Source organism: Parambassis ranga, chromosome 14, assembly GCF_900634625.1.
Source record: "Parambassis ranga chromosome 14, fParRan2.1, whole genome shotgun sequence".
NCBI lineage: Eukaryota > Metazoa > Chordata > Actinopteri > Ambassidae > Parambassis > Parambassis ranga.
This window is the reverse complement of record NC_041034.1, coordinates 21,230,019-21,242,601: the sequence shown is the minus strand read 5'-3', so window position 1 is coordinate 21,242,601 and position 12,583 is coordinate 21,230,019. Positions and strand designations below refer to the sequence as shown.

Sequence of the window (12,583 nt, the reverse complement as noted above, 5' to 3'; positions counted from 1 at the left end):
TTGTGGCGGTTTTCCTCCTCTTCTCTGCCTTTTTCCTCCCCTGGGCATCAGACAGTTTTGACATGTTGTGGCTTGTTGACCAATCAAAACACCATGTAGCAGGTAAAGTCCATTATTCAGAGGAGGGGGGGCGTCTTCAGAAAGTAGGCTATATTATTATTATTGTTGTTATTACTATTACTAATTAGTAGGCTTTGCTATGCAGTTAAATTAATGTGAGGATGTTTTTTTCTGAAGACATTATACCAACTAGTTTTAAGAATAGTGGAAGTTGGACTCTTTTTCTTTCTCCATTTCTGGCGCCCCCTGGATGTACTGCACCCTTAGCATTTGCCTATACTGCCTATGCCACGGGCTGGCCCTGTACTCCAGTGCGACCTATAGACTGGAAAATACGGTAGTGGTTTGCTTCTCAGCTAACTCAATCAGCACCTTCAGAAAAACAATGTCTCAGCTCCACAGTAAGACAAATATATCCAATGACTAACTTTACCTTACCAGTCTATATAAATATAATACACAAGATAATCTAAGTTCATATCTGTCAACATTTATTGTAGACAATAATCTCAAATCTCATTTGGTTGCACAGTGATGCTGGTTAAGATTAGCCTGTTAGCCTATTACTTGTAAATTAAGGGATTGCTATTAATCAGAGATTTTGAAAGTAAACACACGCCCCTTTCTCTTGGAGCTCACCCTGAAGCCACGCCTCCCAACCAGTCTGTGACTTCTTCCATCATGCACGTACCTCTCTGGTGTGCGCAGAGCAGGAAGAGAGTGCCAGCCAACTATACGTGCAGGGGCGCCTCACAGGATTGGCTGATGTTTTTAGCATTTTATAGCTTCCACAGATGATAATTATTCTTTGTTTTAAAGCGAAACTGCCGAACTAATCAGTTGCAATCGGATTGTAAAGAGAAGTTACACTTATTTAACAAAAAGTGCATCAGAATGAAATCTCCTGCCCTACCTTTAAGATGTAAGAAACCATAGCAGTAAATAAGTCTGAGAGCATGTTTAATATTAATATTTGCCTTTTCAAAGTTTCAAGAAAAACTAGTCTTGGTAAAACATACGGTCTTAGAAATTGGGATTCAATATAGCAACAAGATATTTGCCAAGATCTGTGGCAGTCACTTTCTATGCAGGACCAAGTCTTGGTCTGACTTCATCTTTTCATCCCCACAGAGCCCTATTTTTAATCCAAGAATGTTTTTCAGACATTTTTTTTTGACCATTCAACTTTTGAAATGTCAGCAGATTCATTTGCGTAATCTCCACAGAGCTTTGTCCCGGATGTGGAAATTCAAACCACAATACACTGGCATGCAATGCTCTCTAGGACTAGTAAATGAGTACTTGGGAAACTGAATGTCTCATAGCTTTTGGTTGGGGGAAAATGTAATCTGGCCATAGTTGTGTCCCTCTTGCAGCTTTAGGACTGTCAGTGAGGTTTATCTTCCTCCGACTTGGCATGAACTAAAAATGGCTTAAGACTGCACAGAGAAGAACCAGCAATGCTAAGAGGGAGCTACAAGCCTGAATGAACTCAGTAACACTGTGACATCTGCTTTTGTGTATGTCCACTACAACTTTCTACACAACCAGCAACAACAAATCCTGGTTTACAGCTACATTCAGGCGCCTTCAGGGAGCAGAAAACGGCACAACCAGACAAACGCAATGGGGACTGAAGCAAAGAGTGTCTAAAGCTAAAATCACAAATACTGCATTAGGACTGCAATTTATATTTATCCTACCTGGAATTTTCAGGTTGTAACTGTAGGATTGGTCTTAGCACATTTATTCATATTTGTCATTCCATCAGTAGAACATTAGCTTTTAGAAAGTTGCTCCTCATATGTGAATTAGACAACAGTTCTACTACTTCTGTTTGCTATCAAAAAGATCTGCTCTACTTTACACAGTGACCTAGTTTTGTTGAACTCATTGCTGCTTTGTGCAATAAGACAGGATTCTGCTCTCTTTAAAGTCAAACAACAAAGACCTTGAGTTAGAACAGACCTCCTGCACACACTCACTGTTTATACTGCAGGAGGCTTGGAATTGAAGATCATTTAATTGGCAACGTTGTTCAGTCCTAAAGTCCATTTTAAGTCATTGAGGCCATATAGGTTTTACCCTTTGCTGTATTGTGGTGACTTTAGTAAGTAGCCTGAAACAAAGACAATTATTAGGGGCACATATAGGTTATATTGTCATTGAACAGACAAAGAGCTACACTGTAATGTTATGTGCACAAGTAAATATATATGTTTAAATATAACGCATCTTAAACCGAAGAATTGTGTGTTGATTCTTTTGTCGTATAGAGTTTAGCCTGGTGTCAAACAAATCTGTCCTAGTATTTGTGTGTAGCTCTCATTCGGTTGTGGAAGCAGCACTGATACAGCCTCATGGGTGAATTGATTTCCTGATAGCATCAGGTCAATTTCTCGTTTTTGGTGGTCAATGCCCCTTTTAATGGCTTATGCAAATGAGTATTGTGGATCTATGTGTATCAACAGCTCACAGTCCCTTTGTCACAGAGGGAACACTCATCTGTAAAAACAAGTTACTATTGTATAGAGTTAACCCTTAGATGACTTACTAACATGATCCAACATATCATTTGGGCACTCTGGTAACAGATGTAATTATATATATATAGTATGGCCTGGAGGTCCCAAGGTCAAGATGGGACACACCTCCAAAGGTGACTGAGAATGGCCAAGCTAAGGTCATGTGGGACTTCCAGATACAGACCGACAAAATGGTGATGGCTAACCAACCGGACATAGTAGTAGTGGACAGCAGAGCAGAGGAAACCCGTAGTGGTAGATGTAGCAAACCCAAGTGATGGCAACATACAGAAGAAGGAACATGAGAAACTGGAGAAATACCAAGGGCTTAAAGAAGATATATATATATATATATATATATATATATATATATATATATATATATATATATATATATATATATAAAATGCAGAGCCTGACCACTGAAAGTGGCCATTTTATTTACATGACAGCTTTGTAGGTGTAGATGTACCTTAGGCTGCTGGTGAGACACATCAGCCATGACTGTTTTGGGTTCAGTGGGCTTTGCCAAAAGCTCCAGTTCCATTAATGACCACTTGAGTGTGCACAAATTAGTCAAACCCCACAGACCTCCATGTTATAAAGCCCAGCCTAATAGCAAAAAATGTTTAGAGCTTGGTACAAAAAAAGATACTTTTCTAATAACAGTACAGGGATTGAACCTTTGTGTAAATAGGGCCTGAGCAGTGGCTAAATCACATATTTATGCTTTAAAGTCTCCAATTTTATAGTCCTACTCAGAGGCACTGTTTCAGAAAGAGAGACACAGATGCCCCACTACGAGCTTCTCCAGGTAAAATGTCTTGCTCAAGGATACACCAGCATGTAGGCAGGACCAGTTAGTGAATAACTGACCCACTCACCTGAGCCACAGCAAACTACAATTACAACGTTGTACGTAACAAAAAAATTAGTACTGTTTTTAAATGAATGCCTTGATGACATGGTAGTGACTGTGATCGCAAGGTAACCAAGAGAGCCAGATGGCCAATAAGAAGAATGTGTGAGTTGCAGGCTTGCAGAAAAATCCACCTGCAACAACTGCATAAAACAATTAAACAGTGGAACTGTGGCCACAGCAGTAATGCACTTCGCCCCACGAGAGTAGTGCCATCACAGTGCAGCAACACTGTGGTAATTGTTAGAGTCCCCTGGGACATGGGCGAGGACGTCGTGCCCAGCCCTGTACAATGTGCCCTACATTAGTCACATTGCAGTGCAGAGCACATATTATATGGAGAAGAGAGACCACCAAGCTACAAGAGAATGTCCATGTCTCAGCATAAGCTCCTGTTCGACAGCAAGACTGCCAATTAAATTACTCTGTCAGTGCACAAGAAAAGCAGTGTTTATCTCCTAGGAAGTAAAGTTTTCATTTAAGTTATTTTTAAGTTGTTTTTAAAGACTATTTTTGAACAGTTTTTGTTGCTGGCCAAAGGTCCTCAGTTCCTGAAACATCTTTATTTGAAAGCACAATGGAAACGAGAAGTCTTTTCTCCTGACACTGTCACATATGCAACTGTAATTACTTTTCTCGCACTTTATCTCTACATTTCAGGTATAAAAAAAAAAAGAGGCCCAACTGCTGCCATTGTGGCAAAGAAATAGAAAATTACATAACTAGTGTACAATCATGAGAAAGTGTTTATAGTGCAGTTGCAGTTAAGAGAGCTGCCTGTATCCAACCTCCTTTTTGAGACCAACATGTGCCAGAGGATATGGCCGCAGTGGTATCTATATGGTAGCAAGGTTTTATTCCCAGAAGAAGCAGCAGTGAGGGTGGTCCAAGAAGGTCATCAAAAAAAGATCAAGATGATGGCAGATGCAACTACACTTAGTGTGCCCTTCAACATGCAGACTAATGCCTCAGGCGGTGGTATTGGTGAAATTTTGACAGAGCAAAGAAAAGGCCGGTGGCTGGTGTCAGCAGGAAACCAGTCCCGAGGGAGACACCATGCTCCATGGGGCAGCTGGAGTGTCTAGCCATCAAATGGACCATAGACCGTTTCAAGTACCGTCTGCTGAGTATAGAATTCAGCTTAGAAAATGACTACGGGGCTGTGCAATGGTTAGAAACCATGAAGCCCTGAATTACCTGCTGGCTGCTGTCAGGGCAGACACACTGCTTCACATCAAGTGTTCTCAAGTGTGTTTTTAGAGGAAGTGACTTCCTGTTCCACATCCTTATACTCCAAAGAAAGGGGTTGTGCCCACTCCACCACACACAGACACAGACACACACACACACTACAATTACATATGCAGAAATAAGACTTTTGATTTATCAGTCAGTGTCCAACGAGGCTGCTGATCCATATTGATTCTGACAATTACACAGTGTGATGAATGTACTTCACTTTACTAGCAATGCCATTTCAAAGCTTTAACGCCATTTGCCCATGAAGAACATAACACTGGATGAAAGCTTTAGCAGTGATGACAAAGAATTTATAGTGACATATTCACAGTTTTACATATAAAAAAGGCTAGCTCATTCTAAACAAAAAAGACACCACATGTTACTATACATTTCTGACTGAAAACTGTGGGCCATCTCTCACTAATGCTTTTATTGTGAAGTACTTACCGTAATTTGGTTCTTTTTTTTTAAAGGTTTTAAAGCTGTGTGTTATTTTTCATTGTTGATTTAAGGCCAGGGAATCAACCTCTGTATGAAAAAGGCAATTGCACTCACACCCTTGTGTGCACTGCAATAAAAATACTCACGAACAAGCATGAAATAGAGGCACGTACAATATCAAACGCATGTTAATTGTAATTACAGGTTGCTAGTCTCTCGTCTTCTGACCGACAGGTCTACTGGTTAGCATACAGATGGATAACCTGATCACAGCCATGGTCTCTGTGCCAAAATCTATTGTTTTTTCCTGCTTTGTGTCTAAAAGTCCTACTTTACAAATGCACTGCTGTATGCACACTGCACAAGGCCACATTATTCTGGATTCTGACAAAAACACTGAGGGTTTTAGTATAGTTATGCAAGTTATTGGTTTATGAATAGACAATGCTTTTCAACACCAATCAATCAGACAGTGAAATCAGCTTATTGTCATTATTCAGCTATGCTGTTTTATGTAACATATTCTAGCAAAAATTAAAAGTAAGAAGTACAACTAAAAAAATGCCCCCAAAATAACCAACCAGCCAGGACCTAGTGGATAGTCATGTCAGATTTGCAAGTGTTAAATCATAGGAGGAAGACATGGCCAAGGTAAAATGATACCAAACAACAGTTGGGTAGAGTTTGCCCTCTAGGTAGTTCAGATACACAGTAGAGACATATAAAGGAAAATAATACACCACCAGATTTTCTCCTGAATATGTTAACTGTGTAGTGAAAAAAGCACCCTTACTGTAGTGTCATAGTTATAAATAGTTATATAAAGTTATATTATTGCTTAAAATAAGCAGCTAACAAAAACAGGTTGTTTTGTGCTGTCTTTATTAGAAACACATTTTACCTTGCGGATGATGAATTGTGAAATCACTCTTCATTTCTGTTGTCCTTCTATGTGTGAATTTATTTAGTAACTGTATCAGCACCTGCTCTAAGCTGACCTACTGCACTCTCAGAAACATCAGTCCCATGAAGTTTGTTTGACTTCTGGGGCTAAGCTTAAGGATCTTACATTGTGCCATTTCCTTAGGACACATGGTCCTCAGAATTCAAAATCCATCTATTAATTACTCAACAGATAGAACTGCACAATTGGTCCATCACCGGTGACAGGTTATATCAAGTGCAACGTCCTGACTGCTGTAAATGAAAAAAGTATGATGGGTTGGAGGCCTACGGTAGGAGTTGTACAGTTCTCATTACACACGTGTGGTAAAGATTTTTGAGCCTCTGTCAGCATTAGACCGTCCTCGTTCACAAACTGCCCTTTTCTTGTTTTAAACTGATTTTTACAGCCTGTTCTACAGAGGCTGTTTTCTGTCTGGCACACAATTCCATGCAGTATCTGCCCACTCTGTTGTAACATTTGTACTATAATTGGCCTACGGTCATTTTTTCTACAAAAGCAGCGGCACAGAGCAGTGTCTGGGCAGCAGAGCTCCTTAAGCTAATGGCTAATACAGCTGAGGTGCTCCGATGAGTGCTTTCAGATGCTTATTTGTGCCAGCTGCCACTCGGTACTTTAATGGCTCTCTTATTAGTCATTCAGTCATGCCATGCTGAAGTTGTACTGGAGTTGTGGTCACTGCCACAGACCAGTAATATAGGGAATGGTTTTCTTAGATAAATATGTGATGATTATTTATTGTATTAATTTAGATTTATCTCTTTTAGGTGCAGTTATCTCAGTATTCAAGCTGTGTAATGATCAACTTTACAGGAAACTACTGTATTGATTGTGTTGTATTTACATCTGCTCTGCTTTCTAGTTGATTAAGTGCTGACACATGACTGCTAATGATGCTGTAATGAGCACACGTATGTACAATCTCAGCAGTGGGTTGAGAAGCAGCAAACATACACACACAAGTGTGTCTATTGTGACAAAAGCTTTGCAGTTTCGGCCTGTCAGTGCAAAGGGAAGTCTTGAATTGGAAAGAATAGATAATTGCTTCAAAATAAAAACAGGCATTTAGATCAGAAAACAAAGATGAACTATTTTATTTTCAATGTGTTTTGTTTGCACAATCTGGAACTTTCTGAACATTATAATAAGTTTAGTATTACTTTTTAAATCCCAAAGAATATTAGTTTGCAGCATCTGATTAACTTCATAATGTACTACAAGAAACGGTAATGCAATTAACCATATGTGGAGTCTAGAAAGCAATATTCAAGTGTACTACAAAGCCAGTGGGATAATTATATTATACATTGACAGGAAACTTTACTTCACCCTTGGCCATCATTAAGGCACATGCTAGTAACTCAGCAGCATTTTGTCACCAGTCTCCCTAATATAGTTATCCATGATGAAAATGTTCAATTACCTGTGCTAGCAGTTCCCTTGGTTATATGCAACAAGCTGATTATCCCTAGCCCGCAACCTTTTCAGCGAATCCTCAGCCAGCTGCAGTACTGTCTGCAGCTGAGGATTTGGAAAACATAATGATGTTATGCTAATGTGGAGATATTGCTGGATTGACATTTCCAATGATTGGGATTAGTACTCCTATCCATTTTCCCCACCCACGCAGCAATAGCTTAAGGTCTCTCTGTCACGAGAACATGCTTTTAACATTGCTGGTGTCAGGGTTAATTTGTAGTGTTACTCAAGTGGGCTTGTTTCACTGCAATTAGTTTATTTTCTTTGTGTAATGAGTGCATGCCCTAAGCTATCTGCCTTCTAGAGACATCTGGAATCAAGAGCTTAAAATTCAGGGACAGTCTGCTGCTGGTCTTTTTTTTTTTAACAGCAATAATCAGACTTTTGTCCCATCTGTTCAGTTTACACATTATCATATCATAAAGAGCAGAGATGTCATTACTTCTAATGTTATCAAAACACATTTTATTTTATATACAAGTGTTAAACAGGAAGAGTCAGTCTTTTACCTTTACTTGTTGTATATTATTTAAATAAGCAAGGCTGTTGCATGCCAAAACGGATTTATCACATATAATACAACTGTAGTTGTGCAACAATATGACTTTGCTGTACCGGAGTGATCATAATATTCTTTTTTTTTAATGTATAATTTTACTGTGTTGCCTCTTATGATAGCAAAAAACACAATTTTAAACCATGTGAAGTTCTCATAAACTTACAAAATTAGGCCCTACAGCTGTGAGTGGTAACTGATTAGGGTGGAGATTAGGATTATGCTATGACTAAATCACCAGATGTGTGTGTTTGTGTGTGTGTGTAGTATATAAATGTACAATATGTCATGTATTTGCCTCAAGGAGGTGCTAAAGACGTATTAATGACCTAGACGATCACCCTTGGTGCTCCAAAGGTTGTCTGCTTTCTCTGCTGTTCTGTCTCCTCTACAAGATTGACTGCACCCCTGGTGCAGCAGATTAAACATCTGGCCCTATGGAGTAGTCTAAACAGCCAATACGGCCAATAGCAATAAAGAAAAGTGAGGGACTGATTTATCAACCTAAAATTAGGATCATTAGACCCTATGGTTCACAGTAAACTCCTGCACACTGGGTACACACTGTCAATATTCTTCTTATAGCAATGTAGCTTCCTTTACACTGTAATTTAATAAAAAACAACTATGTCAATAATATATTGTTTTAGGAAGTCAAAATTCTGTCAGTCACAAGTTACTTATTCCCCATATCAGTATATTAATGCATGCACATGTCTTTCCTCCTCCACAGGAACCCACAGATTTGTGATGGAGGGCGAGCACCTGGAGCTGACAGCCATCACCAAAGAGCAGTCAGGATCATACGAATGCATTGCTTCGAATGACATCTCAAGCCCTGATGTCAGGACAGTGCAAGTCACTGTCAACTGTAAGTGCCAAACTATCCAACTCACAGTCAGACTGCAAGAGGTGATTGATAAGTCCAACGGTTGTGGAGCATACAGATCCTAGTACAGGTCAGAATCTTGTATCACCAGGAAGTGATTCACACAGAGATTATGTCCTTGTCAGTGTCAAAATGGCATTTTGGATGTTTTGGATAGTAGTTTAAAGGGGCCATACCAAGTGAGCAGGGCAGGTGTTAGAGTTTAAACACATTCCCAGAAGGCACCCACTGTGCCTTCTGGGCACAGCACATAAGGGGCAATGGGTTTGGTTTCATTTTAATCACAGCCCTTATGATATAAAGAAACTAAATCCCTACTGATATTTGAAATTTGGAACCACTACTTATAGCCTACTCATCAAGTCATCAATATAACTGAAACACCTAATGTATGTACAGTACACTGACAAAGTTTAGCTGGCTACCTTGCTAGATAACTTCCATTGTCTACTCCAAGATTACCACCAGTGGTGGAGGAAGTGCTGAAGCTTGGTAGCAAAATATATACTCTTAAGTAAAAGAAGTGCTACATTAACAATCCTACTTAAGTAAAAGTCTCAAGTATTTACTTTTAAATTAACTTAAAGTATAAAAGTAAAAGTACTCATGCAATGAATGTCTCTCAGTATCTTGCAAAGGATACACGAATAGGTTAAAATATTCAAAGAAAAATCTTAAAATTTAAACTGATAATATGTAGTAAGTATAAGGATAATAAGTATCCCTGCTTTAGATTAATGCTTTAATTAATGTTAATCAGACATTAATGAAAAGACTTGTGTTAGCAGACAGCAGCTAACTAGTTAGCTAACTAAGCCAGCGCACCAGCATCATGATTGATAAAAACCCATATTCATACAACTGTATTCATAATGTAAATGTGACGAGTAAGAACAAACATTGTAGAAATGTAATGGAGGATAAAGTATTATTATTTTAACTTAAGTAAATAAATAAATACTTAAAAATGTACCTAAATACACTTGTTCACTTTCCTACCACCGTTTACCACTAAGACATCATTTGACTTACTGCGACGCTAACTCTGCTACATGTGCTGCAGACAGTGTTGAGTATTGTAAACAATGGAGCTAAAGCTGAACTATGTAGTGGCACATCCCTGTAGATTGTTTGTCATACGCCGATTATATAGGTATATTGATTAGAGTGAAAAAGGCTGCACCAAATAATGTATCAGACTTCTTTCATTCTCTATTTCAAGGTGACTAAACACACAGAAAGGAGGTAAAATTTGATTTGCTATATTTCTTTCCTTTTGCTTTACAGATCCTCCCTACATTTCCAAAGCGAGAAGTACGGGTACTCCGATTGGACAAAAAGGGGTCCTGCAATGCGAAGCCTCTGCTGTCCCGAGGGCAGATTTTGAATGGTACAAGGAAGACCGCAGGCAAGTATCTTCTCTGAGTTGTGTGGATTTTGCTGTGAGGTGTTTGAAGTTAGTGTCACAGACTCAAAAAAATCCTGCTGCAGGCTGAAGATGGTTTGGACCGCACTGTCTTTGTTCATATGTGATAAAAGTTTGACATAATGAGATAACTGGTCATGTTCTGCATTTTTTCCACTTTCTATGGGCAATTCAAACACATTATTAGAGGGATTAAAGTTAATTCTTCAGTCATATCATTTTCAAAACTCATCAATTATTATTTTAACAGTTTAACTGTTGTTGTCCCATAGTTGTGAACTGTTTTATGTTTTTATTACTGTCATTCATGTGCCGTTATACACATTAGGAGAAACAGGTACAGCTCTTTTTATGCTCATTAACAGGAGCTCTGAAAGCTGCCTTTCTCTCTCTTACAGGCTCTTCAATGGACTAAATGGTGTGAAGATAGAGAGTCAAGGCAAACAGTCAATGCTCATCTTCTTCAACGTCTCAGAAGAAGACTATGGGAACTACACTTGTGTTGCCATGAACACCATGGGCATCACTAATGCCAGTATAATCCTGTATGGTAAGATTATGTAAACTGTTTTATTTGTTTAAAGTTTGTTTTCATATGGAATGGTTTCAGTGGGTTTTTTCTGCAAAATAAGCAAAACACTGATAAATGACCTGGATGACTGAGAATCTTTACTGGCCTAATTGACAAAAGCTGTCTTGTCTGTCATTTGAATAATGTCCAAAACTAAAACTTTGGGCAGGACAGGTGAGAGGAAATGGTCTACAGAAGCCTCCCCTCGCATTTTCACGGCTAGATTAGGTTAACAGTACCTTAATTGGTGCCAACCAAATTTACTTTGGTACTCATTACCTAGTAGTGATTACATTATATTCAAAATTATGCTATATGAGAGATGTGATGTGAGAGTGTTTGTTGGAGAGAAAGAGACACAGGGTCACTGCTACTGCTTCTTACCTAGCCTTTTATTTCTTGATAAACTTTACCAGTTGAGTTCTGCGAAGAGTTGCATTAACTCACACAAAATGTAGATAGTAAATAATGTATGTGTGCAGCAAAACGAGTGTATAGGCAGAGTAAAGCAGAGTAAAGGCAAGTAATGTGATAAGCTGTTGCCTGCAGCCAGGTGAAAGGATGATAAAAGGTCATACAATATCATGTATAAAAATGTACAAGAATCTGGTTGGTATAAATTCCAACTTTTATTTCACATGTAAACAGTACCCATCCCCATCTATCTGCCACTCTCTTCCATGGCGGCGGCTAAATCAATGTCAAGCTCTGATTTAGCTAACTAAATCAGCCAGAAGAACATTTGAATTGCAGCTAATCATACTTAATACTGAGGCAAAGCTTTAGCTCCTGCACTGCTCTTAACTGGAAGACATGTTAACCCTACGGTATCCCTCTGCAGGTCCTGGTGCGATACACGATGTGAACGGAGCTGCTGTATTGCCGAGCTGCTCTGTATGCTTGCTGCTGCTGACTGTAACCTTACTCCACCTGCTCAAGTTCTGATGCGAAACGTGACCTCCTCCTATAACTTCTCTCAGCATTGAACAGAAAGAACAGACTTTTAGTCCTATAAGAAGAATGGGAATCCAAGTTTGCCAGGGGTTTGCCCCTTAGTTTTCTTTGTCTTTTGTTGGCTTTGCATTGGAGTCTGTTCTCTGTTGGCTTACAAGAGTAAGAGGCGATAATCCTGAGGAAGAAAAATTTGAATCATGCACTAATTTGATGATGGTAGAAGTACTGAGTTTGTGTCTCCCCAAATCTTTTTTTGTATGTGAAATGGGAAAAAGAAAAAAAAAATCATGTAACTGTTGATAGTTGACTGTTTATTGCCCAATATTGAAGTGTACATTCAGATTATTATTATTATTATTATTATTGTGTCACATCCTGTTCAATATCTGTACAATACCATTAAGCTTTTTTTAAGTAAATGACTAAAAAGGAAAAAATGCAACGTGATTGTTGAATTTTACTGTATTTTTACAGTTGTATGCAAAACAGAATACCTGACTACATGATAAGCAGTTAAGAAAATAAATAGTACACCATGATTTCTCAGGCAAAGTCCT

General features: G+C 38.7%; 1 protein-coding gene across 2 annotated transcripts in view; it reads left to right on the top strand.

Moving 5' to 3' along the window:
• Positions 1–12,201, top strand: part of opcml (opioid binding protein/cell adhesion molecule-like) — a 207,748-nt gene extending 195,547 nt beyond the window's left edge. For both annotated transcript variants that reach the window (XM_028421837.1, XM_028421839.1), the window contains exons 5-8: positions 8,930–9,057; positions 10,363–10,483; positions 10,900–11,051; positions 11,914–12,201. In XM_028421837.1, coding sequence (XP_028277638.1) covers positions 8,930–9,057; positions 10,363–10,483; positions 10,900–11,051; positions 11,914–12,017 — 505 coding nt within the window. In that variant the 3' untranslated portion in view covers positions 12,018–12,201. The remainder of the gene's footprint in view (positions 1–8,929; positions 9,058–10,362; positions 10,484–10,899; positions 11,052–11,913) is intronic.
• The last annotated feature ends 382 nt before the right edge of the window (positions 12,202–12,583 follow it).